The sequence below is a fragment of the Mustela nivalis genome (assembly GCF_964662115.1).
Source record: "Mustela nivalis genome assembly, chromosome: 1".
Lineage (NCBI taxonomy): Eukaryota > Metazoa > Chordata > Mammalia > Carnivora > Mustelidae > Mustela > Mustela nivalis.
Genome location: NC_139020.1, coordinates 157,329,754 through 157,354,390, shown reverse-complemented (window position 1 = coordinate 157,354,390; position 24,637 = coordinate 157,329,754). Strand labels below are relative to the sequence as shown.

Sequence of the window (24,637 nt, the reverse complement as noted above, 5' to 3'; positions counted from 1 at the left end):
TGGCAGGCTTGGGATTGTGCCTGATCATCAGAAGTGGTGGTGCAGAAGGCCATTCCAGGGGGAAGTCCAGCCAGAGGACAGAACACCTTTCTGGACCTCTGTATTAAGGTGCCAGCTGGGAGGCTAGCATGCAGTGAAAGGTGTTTCTTGGGAAGCAGGCCCAGAACATGCAGGGGGAAGGCTGGTCTGCAAATCCAGGCCTTGAGCCCTCCAGCTTTGGGAGACCTAGCAGCTGGGAAAAACTGCAGACATCCCTAGAAGATACGCCTTGTTCCTTCTTCCCACTTTGCAAATGTGCAGTGCCTCCCAGGTACAGTGAAGTTCAAGAGCACTCAGCTTTCTGTGGCTCCTACATGTGCAGCAGCACCTCCCTGCTCATGGCCACTCAGCCTTGCCAGCACCATTTCACAGGGTAGTGCCGCAATATAGGAGGGTAACCTGGATCCAGCTATTTCCAGGCTGCTGCATGTCATGGCCTCAGGGCTTATGAGCCTGCAGCAAGGATGACCACCTGGCAGGTGTGCCCTGGGGATGTCCCTGGCACAGTGGACTGGTCCTAAGGGCACTGGCCAGGTGCTGGTTTTATCTCCTCTAGATTTGGGGCCAGGGATCTGGGTTCTCTGTTTATGGGGTCTGAGTTCAGTCTGTCATTGGTCCCAGGGATTGAGGCCCACTAAGTGGCCAGAGTATCAGTTCTTTTTCTTCTTCTTTTTTTAATTATCTTTTTGTTACACAAGAAAAGTATAAATATTTCTCTTTTTTACAAAATAAATATCGCAGTTGAGGTTAAGCCCTCAGTCTCAGTTTATTTGTGGAGGAAGCCTCTATTATCAGGTCATGTGTGTCCTTCAGACCTTATGGGAGTGCACCCAGGGGTAATGACAGTGGTTTTCATTGTTAGAGTATATGTGGTCTTTCTGCACTGAATCACTCCTTGCAAATACCTAGTCACTCACACACTGATCCCTTTGCTTGGAATGACTGCTGTCTCTGGGCATCACAGATGAAGCAGAGCGGTTGTAGCTGTGCTCAGAGTAGGTTAAATGAATTCATTCCCTTGTCTCATTCTTCATTTATTCACTCTGCATGTTTTGTTGAATTTTGTACAACTGCTTTTGGGCCCTGGAGGTGCAGTGGTGAGCAGAAACAGACCTATTCTCGCCTTCCTGGCATCTGTAGCCCAGTGAGATGAGGCAGGTGCTCATCTGATCATCCCACAAACATGTGTCCAGGAGCGGAGGTAGTGAGCAGACATTTGCCTATGAAGAAAGAGGGAATGACTCATTCTTCCTATAGGGATCATAGAATCTGTAGTTAGCAGGACAGCTGGAGTTGGATCTTAAAGGATACTCTAACAGCTTTTAGGATGATGTGAGAGACAGCAGTCATTCCAAGCAAAGGGATCAGTGTGTGAGTGACTAGGCATTTGCAAGGAGTGAGGAGTGGCACACGGCCATGGTCAGGGTGCTGGACAGACAGTGAGGGGACCGGTTTGCACTGCTCGAGTTGTATGCTGAGTACCAAGGAGTTGTGTGGGTGTTGGTGAGCCTTCTATGGCAGGATATGCTGAGAGAAGGGGTTTATTTTTACTCTTGAGTCGGCGGGTACTCGGATTTGTGTGTCAGCCAAAAAGAAAGTGCTTAGGAGCAGACAGCTTGCTGGGAGGTAGAAGGAGGCTTGGAGTATAGGAAGTCAGTCTCAGGGGAGACCAGAGGCCAGGGAGGAGGGTCCTTCTAGGAACTGGATTGCAGACTAACCTCTTTGGACGGGATGTGATGTACTGATAAGACAGCTGCACAGGGGACTGGGACTGGATGTTTCTGGAAGACCGAGAGCTGCAGAGGCTGCCAACAGACCATGGGAGCACCTCCTTGCCTGAGGACACAGTCCTCTTCTGAACTTTCAGGGGAGAGCAGACTCCTCACTCCATCTGAGCTGGGAATGGATTCTGAATGCCCCAGCTTTGCAGTTAAGATGAAAGGAGAAAGGGAGCCATCAGCCATGGGTGCTCTTTGTCCATCTGAGCACCTGAAGGAGGCCTGACCCCTTTCACTTCAGGCCCTGTGAGATGTTCTGTTGGGCTGCTTTAGGTGACTCTTCTGGGCCCCTAGTAAGTAGATTCATACATCTTCAGTCTCAGGGAGTAGGGACCAGACCCCAGTCCTCCTGCCTCCTAGCTGACAAGGTAGAAAAGAGTTTTTTAGGTCTAGAATTATAAAACTAAGAAGAACCTTTAATGTAGGGATCACAGGTATCTACAGGGGCCAGAGAGTTAAATTAAGTCAGTGGTACCAGATGGGTATTGAAAATTGGTGGAGGGGGCACAGGCAATATAATTGCATATAAATAGGAGGAATTTTCACTTCACAAGTAAGTTTTTTCCCTTCCAATTTACTTTATGTGCCCTTTCATTCTTTTTTATTTTCTTTTATTTTTGAATATTTAATTTATTTATTCAAGATAGAGCAAGAGTGAGTGAGAAAGAAGAGGGAGAGTGTTAGTATGAGGTGTGGAGGGACAGAGAAGCAGGCTCCCCACAGAGTAGGAAGCCAGATGTGGGACTTGATCCCAGGACCCCAGGATCATGACCTGAGTCAAAGGCAGATGCTTAACTGACTGAGTGATGCAGAGACCCTTTTTTTTTTTTTTAATTTTTAATATTTTACACTTGATAGGACCTGGATAGAGACATATTCTGTCTGTTTTGACAATTCCAGAGCCCATACGTGATGCTCTGGGGCCACTTGGCCTTGGTGTCTTGGGACCACCTAAGAATTGGTGTCCAAGGTAGAGCAGAGCCACTCCTTGGTCCTAGCTGGTCTCGCCAGCTCTCTCATTCAAATCTCCCAGCTTTGAAATTGGTGACTTGTTCCTGTTTCTACAAACACATGGGCCACACTAAACACAGTATGTTTGCAGGGTGGACCCGGCCAGTCAACCTTGGACCCCAGCTTGGCCCCCAGTTTTCCCAGCTGCTGAAGGCCAGAGAAAGAGACTATCTTGAGGCCACAAGTGATGTTTCGCTCAATAGTATTCAGAAATTTTCATGGCTTCCTTAATCTGCATTTAATTTAAAGCCATTTAAGAAACTACTTAGTCTTATTCATGAGAAGTAACTTGCCACACCTTCTTTTGAGAAATTTCAAAGATGTGCCAGTATGTGTACTTGGATTGATCTCCTGTTCTTTCCCCACCAGCACTGGCCGGTATTTGTGGAGGTTAAAGATCTATTGACATTGGTGCCGCCCCTGGTGGGCCTGAAGGGGAACCTGGAAATGACGCTGGCATCACGACTCTCCACAGCTGTAAGTCGATATCTGAGCATCTGGGCCACCTGCCTCCTGAAGGGGTGAATCCATGGGCACCTCCCAGGCTCCCCTCACAGCTTGTTAGCCAGTGGGTTGAATTCTGGAAAAAAGAGTGTCCTGAGGTTCTGTTCCATCACGATGCTCCACCTGGTCACTCCTCTCAGTCTGCCGACCTCTTTTTCCACGGTGCAGCTGGACTGCCGGCAAGGGCCAGGCCCAGCCCCATGTACCCTTAGTTTCTCCTCTAGCCCCAGTGTCAGGTGCTACTCTGGGCCCCGGAGCCCAGCTCCACACATTCACGTACAAACTGTAATGAGCAGCACAGGCTGGCTGGAGGGTTTGGGAGAGGAGAGAGGAGTTTGAATCAATATGACACCCACCTCCCTTGGAGAATTTTGTTCTCTAGAATGTTTTCCTTGAATGTTCCGTCAGCAGAGGGGTCTTCTTAGGGCTCTGTGGCTCACACGGTCCTTGCCTTGTTGCTTGTCCTAGCCCTCCCGGCTATCCTGGGAACAACATTCTCCTTCTGTTATGCAGACTGGTCTCTCCCCTCCTGTGACCAGCATGTGAACCTGGCCTGTGGCAAGAGGAGGTGTGGTATGGCCAAGAGACTGACAGAGCAGTGTAGCTGGAGTAGGGCAGGCAAGGGGAGGGGGTGCCGGAGGTGAAGGGCGGTTAGCCCAACAGTGACCCCTCAAGAGCCACAACCTAAGCAGTCAGGCCTGTGCATGGTTCCTTATGTGGACAGGGTCTTTGCAGGTGTGATTTTGTGATTATGTGAGGGACCTGGGAGATGATCCTGGATTATCCAGGTGGGTCTCAGTGTCAGCACAGAGACAGGGTAGTTTCAGAAGAAAATGCCAGGTGAGGGAAGCCAAGGCAGAGAAGATGCTGTGCTTTGGGATTGGAAGATGGAGGAAGGGCCAGGAAATGTGTCTCCACCTACTGGAAAAGGTGAATTGCCATCTGCTGGAAAAAGGAATTCCTCCCTAGAGCTTCTAGAGGCACTTTGAGTTTTGCCTCAGAAGACTCATTTAAGACTCAGCCTCCAGAACTATAAGAGAATGTATTTCTGTTGTTTTAAGCCATAAAATTTGTGATAATTTGTTACTGCAATAACAGGGAATTAACAGGTAAGGCTGGATCACTTACAGACCCATAAGGACATTGAAATGTTTTAAGCAGCAGATAACATGATACAGACATGTGCACATATGATGTCATTGGTCAGTGTTTGAGAGGATAAAAAGTGTTGCTTGCCATCTCTGCTGTGGCGGCATTTCATGTGTTAGTATTTTATTTCATAGTGTTTAACTACATATTAAACATTCTCTGCAATGATCAAATCTTCATTCTAATTTGTTTAAAATACATAAAACACGAAGGGAAAACAAAACTAGTGGTAGAATTCATTACGGCCATCTGTCCAAGGAGAATTCCATCATTATCATCACATGTGATGATAATGAACTTTTGAAGTCACTCAACACCCATTCTGTATTTTTGTTTAAATCACTGTATTAAGGTATAAATTAATAAAATAAAAACTCACAAATTTTAAACATGCGGGTTGGTGACTTTTGACAGATCTGTGTCCCTGTGTAACTACCACCCCAATCAAGATCTAAAACATTTCCATCTCCACAGGAGATGTCTCCTCATGCACTCGGCCCAGCCTCTCCCACCACTGCATCCCAGCAATCCTGATCCAGCTCTAGTCTGTATAGATAAGTTTCATTTTCTTTTATTTTTTTTCTTTTTAAAGATTTTATTTATTTATTTGACAGACAGAGATCACAAGTAGGCAGAGACAGAGGCGGAAGCAGGCTCCCTGCTGAGCAGAGAGCCCGATGCAGGGCTCGATTCCAGGACCCTGGGATCATGACCTGAGCCAAAGGCAGAGGCTTTAACCCACCAAGCCATCCAGGTGTCCCAAGTTTCATTTTCAACACACATTCATGATTTTTAAAAATACTCTTAGTGCAACTTGAAATAGAGTAATTTTTCTGTATTTTTATTTATTTTAGCTATATTGTTCTGGATGTTTTAGATATTATAATAAGCCAAGAAAAGGAAATAAGAGACTAGCATATTGGGAAAGAGAAAAACTCATTATTTGCTATCAATATATTTTTCGTCTTGGAAAGATCTAAGTAAAGCAATAGAAAACTATGAAACTAAGTAAGCTTAATAAAGGGACCTGGTTTCAAAATATCTAGATGAAATTTAAAACATATATATATGTATTGACATACATAAATGTTTATCTGTATACTCCTGTACACACTAGAAATCATCATTTATGAAATATAATCTGAAAAGAGTTATCTTTTAAAACATTAACTAATTTTAAAACATCTTCAGACAGAAGCTGCAAATATTCAGGATCTATACAAATAAAATAACACTTTACAAAGGAAATATAAATTTGGAGAGAGATATGAAGTTCCTGAATGGGGCAAGCCAGTGTTTTAAAGTTATCAGTTTTCCTTGTTTTCGTTTATAAAGTTAATGCACTTACTCTCAGTCTGCCAAAGGGAGTTAGGGGAACAGGTGACAGTGTTATTTTAAAGTTGATCTGGACAAGTAAGTGGGTGAGAATAGCCAAGGAAATATTGATAAGAAAAAGAGTAAGCACACTATTAGTAATGGTGAAATTCGATTTCCACATTTTAAATTGTAATATAACACTATAGTAATTAAACTATTTTGTAACCAGTATTAGTTAATGTGTTTTACAACAAAACAGAACATCCAGAAATAAGCTCAGATGTATGTAAATATAATTTATTGAATACTAGCACTTTAAACCAGTGAAAAAGGTTGAATTAAAAAAAAAAGATTTATGAAAAAAAAAAAGAACAAAAAAAGATTTATGTATTTATTTTAGAGAGAGAAACAAACTCCCCCTGAGCAAGGAGCCCAACACGGGGCTCGATCCTAGGACCCTGAGATCATGGCCTGAGTGTAAACCAAGAGTCTGACTCTTAACCAACTGAGCCATCCAGGTGCTCTGAGAAAGGATGAATTATTAATAAATGATGCTGAGATTATTGGTTAATTCTTTAGAATTAATTTTTCCTTATGTCATTCATCAATATATATGTTGAGGAGATTGAATAATTTTTTAAAAGATTTTATTTTTATTTATTTGTCAGATAGAGTGCACACAGGCAGGTAGAGTGGCAGGCGGAGAAGCAGGCTCCCTGCCGAGCAAGGAGCCGGATGTGGGACTTGATTCCAGGACACTGGGATCATGACCTGAGCCGAAGGCAGCCGCTTAACTGACTGAGCCACCCAGGTGTCCTGAGGAGATTGAATAATTTAAAATGAAGCATGATACCAGGAGGACACACCATTATTTTCAGAATCTGGTGATAGTGTTTTTTAAGTAGCAGAACAAAGGCAAAACCCATCGGAAACAATGTAATAATTTGTTTTAGTTTTCTAGGGCCACCATAACAATGAACCCCACACTGCTTGTCTTAAAAAACAGAGGTGGATTTTCTCACAGTTCTGAGGCCTGCAACTCCAGATCAAGGTGGCAGGGTTAGTTGCTTCTGAGGGCCATCAGGGAAAATCTGTCCCAGACCTCCCAGCTTCTGGAGACTTTTGGCATTCCTTAGCTTGCAGACACATCACCCCCATCCCTGCCTTTGTCCCAGGGCATTCTGCCTATATTCCTCTCTGTGTCCAAATTTCCCCTTTTCACAAGGACACCAGTCTTACTGGATTCAGTACGTGTCTTACCCCACTATGACATCATCTAAACTAATGACATCACTGCAACCCTATTTCCAAATCAAATCACATACTAAGGTACTGGGGTTAGGACCTCAACATCTTTTGGAGGGATACAATTCTACATAACAGTCTCCTTGCATAAATTTAAATGGGGAAAAACTAACAAGGGAAGAAGTTATAATATATAAAAAATAACGGTCTGTATCCTCAACTTTCTAAGTAGCTGTTACGTATCAATATGAAGACAAACCCTTCAAATCAAAATGAACAAAGGACATGAATCATAAATCCATGTTCACAAATAAATAAGACCATAAAACAGTAGAGGAAAAAAAGTCTCAATCATACTAGTCACTAGTGGATAGTCATTAACCAGTACTATCTTATTGCATATCAAGTGGACTTAGATGAATATGAGTGTGAGTGTCCACTTTTGGCAATTGTGTGGAGATGAGACTTGTCAAACACTGATGTCAGCAAGTATAATTTGGTAGTTCTTCAGAAGAGCAATTTATCAGACCACAAATATATGTAGACCCTTTACCTCAGAAATTCTGTTTCTGCTGGGTTTTCCTAAAGAAGCAGTTAGTTACCCAGAGATACCAGTACAAGGATGTTCTCTCATAGCTTCTTTTCCTACTTATTTTGAAGTAATTATAAATTCACAGGAAGTTGCTAAGATAGTACAGAGTCAACCTTTGTACCCATCCCTCACTTGCCCTCAGTGTTTGCATGTTACATAGTTCTAGTGCATTAATGAAACTGGGACATTGACATTGGCACAAGCTGTATACGGAGTTCCCTATCATTTTATCACATGTAAATTCCTGTGATCATCACCACAATCAGGAATAAGAATTGGTCCTCTCCATGAAGACCTCCCTCAGGCTACCCCTCCCTAATCCCTAATTCCTAATCCCTGGCAAATACTTGGCTGTTTTCCAACATAAAGTTTTGTCATTTGAGAAGAGCATAGTGTTTCTAAGTGATAATATCCTTGAGTTCCATTCATGTTATTTGTTGTATGTATCAGTAGTTCATTGTGTTTTTTTAAAATTTCTTTTCAACTTAACAGAATTCATTGTTTTTGCACCACACCCAGTGTTCCATGCAATACATGCCGTCCATAATACCCACCAATGGCTCTTCCAACCTCCCACCCCCAGCCCCTTCAAAACCCTCAGATTGTTTTTCAGAGTCCTAGTCTCTCATGGTTCACCTCCCCTTCCAATTTCCCTCAACCCCCTTCTCCTCTCCATCTCCCTATGTCCTCCATGTTATTTGTTATGCTCCACAACTAAGTGAAACCATATGATAATTGACTCTCTATCCTACAGTTATTTCACTCAGCAGAATCTCTTCCAGTCCCGTCCATGTTGCTACAAAAGTTGGGTTATTCGTCCTTTCTGATGGAGGCACAATACCCCATAGTGTATATGGACCACATCTTCCTTATCCATTCATCCGTGGAAGGGCATCTTGGTTCTCTCCACAGTTTGGCGACCGTGGCCATTGCTGCTATAAACATTGGGGTACAGATGGCCCTTCTTTTCACTACATCTGTATCTTTGGGGTAAATACCCAGGAGTGCAATGGCAGGGTCATAGGGAAGTTCTATTTTTAATTTCTTGAGGAATTTCCACACTGTCCTCCAAAGAGGCTGCACCAACTTGCATTCCCACCAACAGTGGAAGAGGGTTCCCCTTTCTCCACATCCCCTCCAACACATGTTGTTTCCTGTCTTGCTAATTTTGGCCATTCTAACTGGTGTAAGGTGATATCTCAGTGTGGTTTTCATTTGAATCTCCCTAATGGCTAGTGATGATGAACATTTTTTCATGTATCTGATAGCCATTTGTATGTCCTCATTGGAGAAGTGTCTGTTCATGTCTTCTGCCCATTTTTTGACATGATTATCTGTTTTGTGTGTGTTGAGTTTGAGAAGTTCTTAACAGATCCTGGATATCAGCCTTTTGTCTGTACTGTCACTTGCAAATATCTTCTCCCATTCCGTGGGTTGCCTCTTTGTTTTCTTTACTGTTTCCTTTGCTGTGCAGAAGCTTTTGATTTTGATGAAGTCCCGAAAGTTGATCTTCGCTTTTGTTTCCTTTGCCTTTGGAGACATATCTTGAAAGAAGTTTCTGTGGCTGAAATCGACGAGATTACTGCCTATGTTCTCCTCTAGGAGTCTGATGGATTCCTGTCTCACATTGAGGTCTTTTATCCATTTCGAGTTTATCTTTGTGTATGGTGTAAGAGAACGGTCGAGTTTCATTCTTCTACATATAGCTGTCCAGTTTTCCCAGCACCATTAATTGAAGAGACTGGCTTTTCTCCACTGTATTTTTTTTCCTCCTTTGTCAAAGATTATTTGACCGTAGAGTTGAGTGTGCATATCTGGGCTCTCTACTCTGTTCTGCTGGTCTATGTGTCTGTTTTTATGCCAGTACCATGCTGTCTTGGTGATCACAACTTTGTAGTAAAGCTTGAAATCAGGTAATGTGATGCCCCCCGTTTTCTTTTTCAACATTTCCTTAGGAATTCGGGGTCTCTTCTGATTCTGTGCAAGTTTTAGGATTATTTGTTCCAACTCTTTGAAAAATACCGATGGAATTTTGATTGGAATGGCATTAAAAGTATAGATTGCTCTAGGTGGTATAGACATTTTAACAATATTTATTCTTCCAATCCAAGAGCATGGAATGGTCTTCCATCTTCTTCCATCTTTTTGTGTCTTCTTCAGTTTCTTTCATGAGTGTTCTGTAGTCCTGGAGTACAGATCCTTTACCTCTTTGGTTAGGTTGATTCCCAGATATCTTTTAAATCTTGGTGCTATAGTAAATGGAATTGATTCTCTAATTTCCCTTTCTGTATTTTTATTGTTAGTGTATAAGAAAGCCACTGATTTCTGTACATTAACTTTGTATCCTGCCACGTTGCTGAATTGCTGTATGAGTTCTAGTAGTTTGGGGGTGGAGTCTTTTGGGTTTTCCATATAAAGAATCATGTCATCTGCAAAGAGAGAGAGTTTGACTTCTTCATTGCCAATTTGGATACCTTTTATTTCTCTTTGTTGTCTGATTGCTGTTGCTAGGACTTCTAATACTATGTTGAACAAGAATGGTGAGAGTGGCCATCCTTGTCGTGTTCCTGATCTCAACGGCAAGGCTGTGAGCTTTTTCCTGTTGAGGATTATATTTGCTGTGGGTTATTTCATAGATAGCTTTTATGAAGTTGAGGAATGTTTTCTCTATCCCTATACTTTGAAGCATTTTAATCAGGAACAGATGCTGGGTTTTGTCAAATGCTTTTTCTGCTTAATTGAGAGGACCATGTGGTTCTTCTCTCTTCTCTTATTGATTTGTTCTGTCACATTGATTTGTGAATGTTGAACCATCCTTGTAACCCAGAGATAAATCCCACCTGGTCATGGTGGATAATCTTTTTAATGTGCTGTTGGATCCTATTAGATAGAATCTTGTTGAGAATCTTAGCATCCATATTCATCAGTGATACTGGTCTGAAATTCTCCTTTTTGATGGTGTCTTTTCCTTGTTTGGGGATCAAGGTAATGTTGGCATCATAAAAACAGTCTGAAAAGATAATGTTGGCATCATAAAAACAGTCTGAAAGCTTGCCTTCTGCTTCAATCTTTGAAACAGCTTCAGGAGAATAAGTATTATTTCTTCTTTGAAAGTTTGGTAGAATTCCCCAGTGAATCTATGAGGTGTTGGGCTCTTGTTTTTTGGGAGGTTTTTGATTACTGCTTCAATATCATTACTAGATATCAGTCTATTCAGGTTGTCAGTTTCTTCCTGGTTCAGTTTTTGAAGTTTATAGTTTTCCAGGAATGCATCCTTTTCATCTAGTTTGCTTAACTTATTGATAATAATTTCTGATGATTGTTTCTATTTCCTTGGTGTTAGCTCTGATCTCTCCCTTTTCATTCATAATTTTATTAAATTGGGCCTTCTCTCTTTTCTTTTGGATTGATTTGGCCAATGGTTTATCAGTCTTATTGATTCTTTCAAAAAACCAGCTTCTAGTTCCATTGTAGTGTTCTACTATATCTCTAGCTTCTATTTCATTGATCTACTATATCTCTAGTTTCTATTTCATTGATCTCTGCTCTAATCTTGATTATTTCCCTTCTTGTGTGTGGAGTTGGCTTAATTTGTTGTTGATTCTCTAGTTCTTCATTGTGAAAAGTCAGCTCGTGTTTTTTAATTTTTCAATTTTTTTTTTTTTTTTTTTTTAGGGAGGCTTAGATGGCTATATATTTCACTCTTAGGACCGCCTTTGCTGTATCCCTTGGGTTTTGGACCGAAGTGTCTTCATTCTCATGGGTTTCCATGAATTGTTGAAGTACTTCTTTGATCTCCTGGTTGATCCAAGCTTTCTTAATCAAGGTGGTCTTTAGCTTCCAGGTGTTTGAGTTCCTTCCGAAGTTTCCCTTGTGATTGAGCTCCAGTTTCAAAGCATTGTGGTCCGAGAATATGCAGGGAATAATCTCAGTCTTTTGGTATCGGTTGAGTCCTGATTTGTGACCCAGTATGTGGTCTATTCTGGAGAAGCTTCCATGTGCACTTGAGAAGAATGAGTAATCTATTGTTCCAGGGTGGAATGTTCTGTATATATCTATGAGGTCCATCTGGTCCAATGTGTCATTCAATGCTCTTGTTTGTTTATTGAATTTCTGCTTCAATGATCTATTTCTGAGAGAGGCGTGTTAAGATCTCCTGCTATTAATGAATTCACATCAATATGATTCTTTATCTTGATTAACAGTTTTCTTATGTCTTTGGCTGCTCCCATATTGGGGGCATAGATATATACAATTGTTAGATCATCTTGGTGCATAGTCCCTTTAAGAATTATATAGTGTCCGGGGACGCCTGGGTGGCTCAGTTGGTTAAGCAGCTGCCTTCGGCTCAGGTCATGATCCCAGCGTCCTGGGATCGAGTCCCACATCGGGCTCCTTGCTCCACAGGGAGCCTGCTTCTCCCTCTGACTCTGCCTTCCACTCTGTCTGCCTGTGCTCTCGCGCTCTCTCTCTGACAAATAAATAAATAAAATCTTAAAAAAAAAAAAAAAGAATTATATAGTGTCGGGGCGCCTGGGTGGCTCAGTGGTTTGGGCTGCTGCCTTCGGCTCGGGTCATGATCTCAGGGTCCTGGGATCGAGCCCCGCATCGGGCTCCCTGCTCCACAGGAAGCCTGCTTCTCTCTCTCTCTCTCTCTCTCTCTCTCTGTCTGCCTCTCTGCCTACTTGTAATCTCTGTCTGTCAAATAAATAAATAAAATCTTTAAAAAAAAAATAGACTGCCTCCTCTCCCTTAAAAAAAAAAAAAAAGAATTATATAGTGTCCTTCTTTATCTCCGACTACAGTCTTTAGTTTAAAATCTAATTTATGTGATATGAAAATTGCTACCCCAGCCTTTTTTTGAGGCCCATTGGCATGAAAGATGCTTCTCTGTCCTTTCACTTTCAGTCTAGGTCTATCTTTACATTCAAAATAGGGCTCTTGTAGACAACATATGGATGGGTCCTGTTGTTTTATCCAATCTCCAGTCCAGTCCATGTTGCTACAAAGTTGGGTATTCATCCTTTCTGATGGAGGCATAATACTCCATAATGTATATGGACCACATCTTCCTTATCCATTAGTCCGTTGGAGGGCATCTTGGTTCTTTCCACAGTTTGGCAACCGTGGCCATTGCTGCTATAAACACTGGGGTACAGATGGCCCTTCTTTTCACGACATCTGTATCGTTGGGGTAAATACCCAGGAGTGCAATGGTAGGGTCATAGGGAAGTTCTATTTTTAATTTCTTGAGGAATTTCCACACTGTCCTCCAAAGAGGCTGCACCAACTTGCATTCCCACCAACAGTGGAAGAGGGTTCCCCTTTCTCCACATCCCCTCCAACACATGTTGTTTCCTGTCTTGCTAATTTTGGCCATTCTAACTGGTGTAAGGTGATATCTCATTGTGGTTTTCATTTGAATCTCCCTGATGGCTAGTGATGATGAACATTTTTTCATGTGTCTGATAGCCATTTCTATGTCTTCATTGGAGAAGTGTCTGTTCATATCTTATGCCTTTATGTTTCCAAAGGCAAAGGAAACAAAAGCCAAAATAAACTTCTGGGACTCATCAAATTCAAAAGCTTCTGCACAGCAAAGGAAACAGTCAACAAAACAAAGAGGCAACCCACAGAATGGGAGAAGATATTTGCAAATGACAGTACAGACAAAAGGTTGATATCCAGGATCTATAAAGAACTCCTCAAACTCAATACACAAGAAACAGATAATCATGTTAAAAAAATGGGCAGAAGATATGAACAGACACTTCTTCATGAAGAACTTGTTCCACTATATCTTCTAGCCTTCTTTCTTTCTCCTCCCCTTCAGGGATTCCAATAATTCTGACGTTGGAAGGTTTCATGGCATCATTTATTTCCCTGATTCTGTTTTCGTGGCTTCTAAGCTGTTGGTTCCAGGCTTCCTCCTGATCCTTTCTCTCTATCTGTTTGTCCTCCAGATCACTAATTCTATCTTCTGTCTCAGTTACCCTAGCTTTGAGAGAATTTAGATTGATTGGAACTCATTGAGAGCATTGTGAACCTCATCCCTGGTAGCTTTCAGCTCTGCCCTAACATTGTGAACATCATCCCTGGTGGCTTTCAGTTTTGCCCTCTTCAATTCCATTTGGTCATCCATGGCTTTCTCCAACCTAGCTATTGGCTGGATAATTGTTAGCCTGAATTCTCTTTCCAACATATTGTCTATGTTGATAGCCATTAGCTCTGTTGCAGAAGGCCCATCCTCTGTATTTTTCTTCTGTTGGGCATTCCACCTCCTGGTCATTTTGGTGAGAGATGACTGAACAGATGTAGCTGGTTGTATTGATCATGGTGCAGTCAAGATGCACCCTGGAATGCTTCTGAGCAATCAGGGTTCCCCACCCAAATGAGGGAAAAAAGAAAAGAAAAAAAAAAGAGAGAGAGAGAAAGAGAGAGACAGGAAAAAAAGGGAAGATAAAAGAGAAGTTTCAGCCCAAATGGGGCTCTAGCATGGCTCAGCGTCTGGTGAGGCTCCCAGCCCCTCACAGGAGCCAGACCCCACGGGTTCTCGGGTAGGCTGGCGGCTCAGGGACCAAGACCTGGTTTCTCTGCCACACAAACAAAAACATACAGAAAGACCGATAAAAGTATATGACAGGGAAAATATATATATATACATATATATATATGTATATATATATATAGAAAAGCAAATATAGGAAGAGCCTTTTCAAAAAGAACCCCAAGTATAAGATTTATATACTATCAGGACAAACACAAAAGCACAGAAACACTGGCGGGAGAAAAAGATTGGAGAGTGGTTATAAATATTCAGTGTGGGCAAGGAAGGTTGTTTTGATTCTTCCTGGGTGTATCTTGATATCTTTGTTAAAGGACTCAACTTTCCTAATATAAAGGGGGAATAAAAATTGGGTACCTATAGGGGTAGCATTGATTTGGGAAAGGGGATTAAGTTGAAGTTTAACTCTATACAAATATTAGAAAATAAAACTAAAAAATGAGTAAACTAGACTAAACTAAAATTTAGGAAAAAATTTTAAAAATAGAAATGTAAAAGAAAAACACAGGCGTATGTATCAGAAAGTTCAGGTTAGAAGGTTATTATGGAATTTGATGTAGTGGACATCTCACTGTGATGGTATGTAGTTTAAAAAATTATCTCTATTAAAAAAAAATGAACCACAATAGTGGGAATGAGTTAAAAATAAAAGGTGTCCTATAAAGTAGTGGTGGTTGTTCTCTTGTAGTCTTTTCTTTCTTTTTTTTTTTTTCTTTCCTGGTTGTTTTTCTGGGGGAGGAGACTGCCACGTTGGTTTTCAGTCAGTGATGTTCCCTGAATCCTCCCACCCCTCTCAAGGGGGTGGGCTCTGAGGAAACCTGTTTTTATTAGGCCTTTGTTCTCTGGGGGTTTTTTTTGTTTGTTCACTTTTTTTTTTTCTCTTGCCTTGACCGCTTTTGATGGTTTTTGTAGTTTTAGAGGAAAGCAAACTGCACTCTGACCTCCCTCTCAGAGAGAAGCCTCAGTCTGGTCCCCTGTGGGTATTTCAGAGTCCATATAAATTCCCCCTTGTCCCCTGGAAGAGCAGGTTGTGAGTCGCAGTCCCTGGGAATGCAAGATCTTCTGCTTGTACCCAAAACCATGGCAGCGGCAGCTGTCTGGGCAGCTCCAGACTGCCAGAGAGGTTCCAAGCAACAATTGCACACAGATTTTCCCACTGGCCTAGGCTGGGAGTGCCTGTTCTTTCTGGATCTGAGAGTGCCGGGCTTGCATGCACCTCTCTCAGGGGAGGCTGTGGGGCGCGCGTGGGTCTCAGGCTCTGATAGCAGAGCGTGGGTCCGAGAGCACCAGGCTGGACCTTTGTGCACCTCTCTCAGGGGAGAGTTTGGGGTCCGGGGGCATCTTAGGCTCTGAAACAATGGCGCAGGGTCTAAGAGTGCCGGCTAGGCCTTCACGCATCTTTCTCGGGAGGGTGAGGGGCGTGCGCATCTCAGGCTCTAGCATGGCTCAGCGTTCTGCTGTCTGGTGAGGCTCCCAGCCCCTCACAGGAGCCAGACCCCACGGGTTCTCGGGTAGGCTGGCGGCTCAGGGACCAAGACCTGGTTTCTCTGCCACACTCTCTCTGGCTCAGTGCCAGGGGAGGCTGTCCTGGGTCCGGGGACTTGAGCCCCTGTCCCTAGACATCCCAATTCCCACAGTTCCCCTCCCCACACCCCGCGATCCTTTGCTCTTTCTGAGTGCTTTCAACCAGTCTCCAAGTTAATGCTTGTCCCCAGATGCAGGGCATTCTCATAATTAGGGGTATTACTTCACAATCAGTCGCCTCTGGTGGCTCCCTCCCCCTTTTGTTTATCTTCCGATATCAGTCTGACTTCCCACTCCACTTTACCTGCCCACTGGAGTCTTCTGCCCCTGTAGTGGTCCAGACGTGTAAAATTCTGATCTCAGGCTGATTTCATGGGTGATCAGAGTTCTTTGGTAGGTAATCAGCTCACCTTAGGGTACTGGTTGAAAAGGTGCCTCCTCCTACTTCCCCGCCATCTTGTCCCCCTTGGTAGTCATTCTACTTTGGAGTAATGCCTGTTCAAGTCCTTTGTGTATTTTTATAGTATAGTTCTTTATATATTCTGAACCTTAATTCCTTATCAGATCTGTGATTTGCAGAGTCCCAAATTCCCAACATTCTGTAAGTTGCCTTTACACTTTGTTGATTATATTCTTTGATGCACAAAAGTTTTTAATTTTGATGTAGTCCAGCTTGTCTATTTTTACTTTTATTGGCTGTGTTTTTGGTGTCATATGCAAGAAATAATTGCCAAATCCAATGTCATAAAGTTTTTCTCCTATATTTTCTTCTAAGACTTTTGTAGTTTTAACTCTTATGTTTAGGTCTTTGATCCATTTTGAGTTCGTTTCTGCGTGTATTATAAGGGTCCAATTTCATTTTTTTTTTTTTTTTTTGCATGTGGATATCCAGTTTTTCCAGTATGATTTGTTGAAAAGATTGTCCTTTCCCCCACTGAATGCTTGTGGCACCCCCGTTGAATATTTTTTGACCATATATGTGAAGGTTTATTACTGGGTTCTCCAGTCCATTCCCTTGGTCTATATGTGTCTTTATGCAAATAGCACTCTGTTTGATTACTTCAACTTTATAATATGTTTGAAAAGTATGGAGTATGAAACCTCCAACTTTGTCTTTCCTTTTTCAGGTTATTTTGGCTACTTGCATTTCCTTGAAATTTCATAAGCATTTTTGAAGGGATTTTTGTTTTGCAAATAAATACATATATATACCATTGTGATTTTTTTTAAAAGATTTTATTTATTTATTTAACACAGAGAAAGAGAGATCACAAGTAGACAGAGAGCCAGGCTAGAGAGAGAGAGAAGCAGGCACCCCACTGAGCAGAGAGCCCAATGCGGGGCTCCATCCCAGGACCCTGGGAACATGATCTGAACTGAAGTCAGAGGCTTAACCCACTGAGCCACCTAGGTGCCCCTACCATTGTGATTTTGATAGGGATTGGTAGTAATGTTCCTCTTTCATTTCTGATTTTGAGTCTTCTCTTTTTCCAAATCAGTATAGCTAAAGGTTTGTGAATTTTATTGATCTTTTCAAAACACCAAATCTTTCTCCTTTGTTTTTCTATTTTCTGTTTATCTCTGATCTGATCCTCATATCTCCTCCCTCTGTTAGCTTTGGATTTAGTTTATTGTTTCAAGTTTCTTAAGATGTCATTTTTGGTGCTTGATTGAGATTCTTCTTCTGTAATATAAGTGTTCATAGCTATAAATTTCCTTTTTAGTACTATTTTTACTGTATCTCTTAAGTTTTGGTATGTTTGGTATGTTTTGGTATGTTTTCATATTCATCTGAATGTATTTTCTAATTTCCCTGTGATTTCTTTTTTGATCCATTGGTTGTTTAATAACTTTTCTTTAATCTTAATGTATTTGTAGATTTTCAGGTTGTCCTATTGATTTCTGGTTTCATTCCATTGGTTTTGGAAAAGATAATTTTTATTATTTCAATTTTTAAAAACTTATTAAGACTTGTTTTGTAGTCAAACATATGGTCCATCCTGGTGAATGTTCCGAAGCCACTTAAGAAAAATGTCCATTCTACTCTCTTGGAGTGGAGTGTTCTATATATGTCTGTTAGGTCCAATAAGCCTATATTGTTATTCATACCCTCTATTCGCTTATTTATCTTCTGCCTAGTTGTTCTGTCCATGATTTTTTAAGATTTATTTATTTATTTGAGAGAGAGAAAAAGAGAGAGACAAAGGAAGGAGCAGAAGGAGAGAATCTCTAAGTAGACTCCCCACTGAGCACAGAACCTGACTCAGAGCTCAGTCTTATGACCCGTGAAATCATGACCTGAGCTGAAACCAAGACATGGATTCTTAACCAAATGAGCTGACTGCACCTCTCTCCTCTCCATTATTGACAGTAGGGCAGTGAAGTCTCCAAAATAAATTAAGAGTAGAGCTGTCCATTTCTACCTTCAATTCTGTGAATGTTTGCCCCATTTATTTTAGAGCTTTGATACTTGGTGCAGATATGTTATAATTGTTATATCTTCTTGATGATTTGACCATTTTATCATCATATAATGTCCTTCTTTGTTTCTTATAATAGTTGTAAATGTAAAGTCTATTTTATCGATACTAATATAGCAACTCCTGCTCTCTTGATTGCCCTTTGCATGGAATATCTTTTTCCATCTTTTCATTTTCAACCTGTGTGTCCTTAAATCTAAAGTGAGTTTTTGGTAGAAAGCATGTAGTTGGATCCTGGTTTTAAAGTCAGTTCTGCTGAGGAAACAAGATGGTGGAGGAGTGGCAGATGGAAATAGTATCAGGTCACAGGAGTTCAGCTAGATTTGTTATCAAATCATTCTGAAAACCTACAAACTCAATAGGAGATACAAGAGGAAAAGAGCAGCAATTCTGGGAACAGAAAATCGACGACTTTCTGGAAGGTAGGACATGTGGAGAAGTGAATCTGAAGCGACAGGAAGACAGACTGCAGGGGGAAGGGCCAACTCCTGGCAAGCAGTGGAGCAGCAGAGCACAAAATCAGAACTTTTAGAAGTCTGCTCCACTGAGGGTCATCACTCCAGAGGCTAAGTGGGGTGGAGCCCTCATGGGGACACTGTGGTCTCAGAATCTGCAGGGTCACAGAAAGACTGGGGGTGTCTGTGTGTGGCAGAGTTGCCAGGTATCAGAACAGGGAAGATGGCTACAAAGATGGAGCTGGAGCTGAGGAGTGAGCTTTCAGCTCGGAGTTACCTTAAGCCATGATCCAAGGCACAGCCAGGCCACTGCTCTTTGAGGAGAGACTCCTCTTCCAGGGAGATGGGAGGGATTGACTGCTTTTCTCTGAGGGTTCACTGAGGAGTGGGACCCTGAGCTCTCAGATCCTCCAGGGCAGAGATTGGGAGGCTGCCATTTTCATTCCTGTCCTCCAAAGCTCTACAGAAAGTGTTCAGAGAACAAAAGCTCCTGAGAGCAAACCCAAACAGATTACCTAGCCTGGCCCCTGACAAGGGTGGTGCAATTCTGCCTCAGGCAAAGACATTTGAGTATCACCCTCCCCCCGGAAGATCAACAAGAACATCCAGCCAAGACCAAGTTCACTGATCAATGAGAACTACGAAACTCCAGAACTAGGGGAAAGCAATGCATAGCATTCATGGCATATTTCCCATGATCCTTTAGTCTTGCAAAGTTAAATTTTTTAATTTAATATTTTCTTATTCTATTTTTTTAACTTTTCCTCTTCCCTCTTTCAAAGTCTTTTTTTAAGCGTTTTTTTTTAACTGTTTTATCTTAACAATAAGTTTTTTTTAAAAAAATCTCTCTAAATTTTCATTCTTATAGTCATATTTTATACCTTCATTGTAGTTAAACTTATTTTTTATACATATAGGTTTTTTCATTGAAATTTTTAGATACAGTTTCTTATAGTAGATCAAAATATACCCTAAATCTAGAATATGGCTTTGTTCTAGTCTGCAGCCTGATCACATTCTCTCCTCTTTTTTTTCCAACCAACTTATCAATTACTTTTTAAAAATCTTTTTAAAATTTTCATCATTACAGTCCATCATATTCCATTCCTTCATCATGTTTACCCTTATTTTTGGTTACATATATAACTTTTTCTTTGTTTAAAATTATGAGAGGTAGTTTCTTCTAAGAGACGAGAACACACCCAAAATCAAGTGCGTGGCTCTGATCTATTCACCAGTCTAATTTTTTTTTATATTTTTTATTTTATTTTTCCTACTTTCTTCTCCCCCCAGTTTTAGGTCTCTTCTGATTTGTTTAGCATATATTTTTCTGGGGTCTTTGCCACCCTTTTAGTACTTTATTCGCTCATTCATATATTTGTATCTGGATAAAATGAAAAGGTGGAAAAACTCACCACAAAAAAAACACAAAAAGAATAAGAAGTGGTACCAATGGCTAGGGATCTAATCATTATGGACATTGGTAATATGTCAGAGCTAGAGTTCAGAATGACAATTATCAAGGTGCTAGCTGGGCTCAAAAAAGGCATGGAAGATATTAGAGAATCACTGTCTAGAGAAATAAAATTCCTTTCTGGGGAAATAACTAAAATCTAAACAAGTTGAAATTTAAAAAGCTATTAATTAGGTGAAATAAAAAGTGGAGGCTCTTACTGCTAGGATAAATGAGGCAGAAGAATTAGTGATATGGAGGACCAAATAATGGAAAATAAAGAAGCTGAGCAAAAGAGAATCAAACAACTACTGGACCATGAGAGGAGAATTTGAGAGATAAGTGATACCATAAGATGAAACAACATTAGAATAATTGGGATCCCAGAAGAAGAAGAAAGATAGAAGGGCAGAAGGTATATTGCAGCAAATTATAGTAGAAATTTCCCTAATATGGCAAAGGGAACAAGCATCAAAATCCAGGAGTCACATAGAACCCCCCTCACAATCAATAAAAATAGGTTCACACCCCATTGTCTAATAGTAAAACTTAGAAATTTTAGTGATAGAAAATCTTGAAAGTAGCCTGGGACAAGAAGTCTGTAACATACAATGGTAGAAATATTAGGCCAGCAGCAGACTTATCCACAGAGACATGCGAGGCCAGAAAGAACTTGCATGATATATTCAGAGCACTAAATGAGAAAAATATGCAACCACAAAAACTATATCCAGCTAGGCTGTCATTGAAAATAGAAGGAGAGATAAAAAGCTACCAGGAGAAACAAAAATTAAAAGAATTTGCAAACACCAAAGAAGCCCTACAGGAAATATTGAAACGGGTCCTCTAAGCAAAAAGAGAGCCTAAAAGTAGTAGACCAGAAAGGAATAGAAACAATATACACTAATAGTCACCTTACAGGAAATACAGTGGCACTAAGTTCATATCTTTCAATAGTTACCCTGAATGTAAATGGGCTAACCCCAATCAGAAGATACACGGTATCAGAATTGATTAAAAAAAAAAAAAAAAAAAAAAAGAGCTATCATTATGCTGCCTACAAGAAACTCATTTTAGACCCAAAGATACCTCCAGATAAAAGTGAGGGAGTGGGAAACAATTTACCATGCTAATGGACATCAAAAGAAAGCTGGGGTGGCAATCCTTATATCAGATAAAATAGATTTTAAGCCAAAGACTGTAATAAGAGATGAGGAAGGACACTGTATTGTACTCAAAGTGTCTGTCCAACAATAAGATTGAACAATTAAATATCTATGCCCCTAACATAGGAGCAGCCAATTATATAAAACAATAACAAAAATCAAAGAAACATATCAAAAATAATACAGTAATAGTAGGGGACTTTAACACCCCCCCTTACTGAAATGGACAAATCATCTAAGCAAAAGATCAACAAGGAAATAAAGGCTTTAAATGACACACTAGACCAGATGGACCTCACAGATACAATCAGAACATTCCATCCCAAAGCAACAGAATACACATTCGTCCCTAGTGCACATGGAACAGTCTCCAGAATAGATCACATCCTGGGTCACAAATCAGATTTCAACCAATACTGAAATATTGGGATCATTCCCTGCATATTTTCAGACAACAGTGCTCTGAAGCTAGAACACAATCACAAGAGGAAAGTTGGAAAGAACTCAAATACATGGAGGCTAAAGAGCATCCTACGAAAGCATAAATGGGTCAACCAGGAAGTTAAAGAATTGAAGAAATTCATGGAAACAAAGCAAAGTGAAAACATATCTGTTCAAAGTCTTTGGGATGCATCAAAGTGGTTCCTAAGAGGAAAGTATATAGTGATACAAGCCTTTCTCAAGAAAATTAAAGGTCTCAAGTACACAACCTAACCTTACTACACCTACAGGAGCTGGAGAAAGAACAACAAAGGAAGCCTAAACCAAGCAAGAGAAGAGAAATCATAAAGATCAGAGCAGAAATCAATGAAATAGAGACCAAAAGAACAGAACAAATGAACAAAACTAGGAGCTGAATCTTTGAAAGAATGAATAAGATTGATAAACCCCTAGCCAGACTTATCAAAAAGAAAAGAGAAAGGACCCAATTAATAAAATCATGAAGGAAAGAGGAATGATCACAACCAACACCAAAGAAATACAAACAATTATAGGAACATACTATGAACAACTCTACGCCAACAAATTTGACAATTTGGAAGAAATGGATGCATTCCTAGAAACATATAAACTACCAAAACTGAAACAGGAAGAAATAGAAAGTCTGAACAGACCCATAACCAGTAAGGAGATTTAAACAGTCATCAAAAATCTCCCCAAAACCAAGTCTAGGGCCAGATAGTTTCCCAGGGGAATTCTACTGAACACTTAAAGAAGAAATTATACCTATTCTACTGAAACTGTTACAAAAAAATAGAGATGGAAGGAAAACTTCCAAACTCATTCTATGTGGCCAGCATAACCACAAGTCCCAAACCAAGCAAAGACCCCCATTAAAAAGAATTACAGACCAATGTCCTTGATGAACATGGATGCAAAAATTCTCACCGAGATACTAGCTAATAGGATCCAACAGTGCATTAAAAAGTACATTAAAATTTAAAAGTAAATTAACAGTACATTATTCACCATAACCAAGTGGGATTTATTACTGGGCTGCAAGGGTGGTTCAACATCCACAAATTAATCAATGTGATACATTAGTGAAAAAAAAAAAAAAAGAACAAGAGCCATATGATAACTATCAGTGTATGCTGAAAAAAAACATTTGACAAAGTACCGCATCCTTTCTTGATCTAAACTCTTCAAAGTGTAGGGATAGAGGGTACATGCCTCAATATCATCAAAGCCATCTATGAAAAACCGACCACAAATATCATTGTCAATGGAGAAAAAATGAGAACTTTTCCACTAAGGTCAGGAACATGGCAGGGATGTCCCTTATCACCACTGCTATTCAACATAGTACTAGAAGTCCTAGCATCGACAACCAGACAACAGAAAGAAATAAAAGGCATCCAAATTGGCAAAGAAGAAGCAGAACCATCACTCTTTGCAGATGATATGATACTTTATGTGAAAAACCCAAAAAGGACTCCACTCCAAATCTATTAGAACTTGTACAGGAATTCAGTAAAGTGTCAGAATATAAAATCAATGCACAGAAATCAGTTGCATTTCTATACACCAACAAGACAGAAGAAAGAGAAATTAAGGAGTCAGTCCCATTTACCATTGCACCCAAAACCATAAGATACCTAGGAATAAACCTAACCAAAGAGGCAAAGAATGTGTACTCAGAAAACTCTAAAGTACTCATAAAAGAAATTGAGAAAGACACAAAGAAATGGAGAAATGTTCCATGCTCATGGATTGGAATAACAAATATTGTGAAAATGTCTATGCTACTTAAAGCAATCCACACATTTAGTGCAATCCCTATCAAAATACCATGTTTTTTTTTTTCAAAGAAATGGAACGAATAATCTTAAAATTTATATGGAACCAGAAAAGACCCCAAAGAGCCAGAGGAAAGTTGAAAAAGAAAGCGAAGGGAGTTGAGGGAAATTGGAAGGGGAGGTGAACCATGAGAGACTATGGACTCTGAAAAACAATCTGAGGGTTTTGAAGGGGCGGGGGGTTGGGAGGTTGGGGGAACCAGGTGGTGGGTATTAAAGAGGGCATGGATTGCATGGAGCACTGGGTGTGGTGTAAAAACAATGAATACTGTTACGCTGAAAAGAAATTAAAAAAAAAAAAAAAGCGAAAGTTCATGGCATCACAATTCCAGACTTCAAGCTCTATTACAAAGCTGTCATCATCAAGACAGTATGGTACTGGCACAAAAACAGACACGTAGATCAATGGAACAGAATAGAGAGCCCAGAAATAGACCTTCAATTTTATGGTCAACTAATCTTTGACAAAGCAGGAAAGAATGTCCAATGGACAAAAGACAGTCTCTTCAAAATGGTGTTGGGAAAATTGAACAGCCACATGCAGAAGAATGAAACTGGACCATTTCCTTACACCACACACAAAAATAGACGGCAAATGGATGAAAGACCTCAATGTGAGACCAGAATCCATCAAAATCCTTGAGGAGGACACAGGCAGCAACCTCTTTGACCTCAGCCGCAGCAACTTCTTCCTAAAAACATTGCCAAAGGCAAGGGAAGCAAAGGGAGAAGTGAACCATTGGGACTTCATCAAGATCAAAAGCTTTTGCACAGCAAAGGAAACAGTCAACAAAACCAAAAGACAACTGACAGAATGGGAGAAGATATTTGCAAACGACATATCAGTTAAAGGACTAGTATCCAAAAATCTATAAAGAACTTCCAGACTCAACACCCAAAGAACAAATGGTCCAATTAAGAAACGGGTGGAAGACATGAACAGACATTTCTGCAAAAAGACATCCAGATGGCCAACAGGCACATGAAAAAGTGCTCCACATCACTCGGCATCATGGAATTACAAATCAAAGCCACAATGAGATACCACCTCACACCAGT

At 40.6% G+C, this 24,637-nt stretch overlaps 1 protein-coding gene across 6 annotated transcripts in view; it reads left to right on the top strand.

Moving 5' to 3' along the window:
* The window catches only part of SLC41A3 (solute carrier family 41 member 3), a 140,907-nt gene that overhangs the window by 37,334 nt on the left and 78,936 nt on the right, over positions 1 to 24,637 (top strand). For all 6 annotated transcript variants that reach the window (XM_082746410.1, XM_082746407.1, XM_082746411.1 and 3 more), the window contains one exon: positions 3,198 to 3,305. In XM_082746410.1, the coding sequence (XP_082602536.1) occupies positions 3,198 to 3,305 (108 nt within the window). The remainder of the gene's footprint in view (positions 1 to 3,197; positions 3,306 to 24,637) is intronic.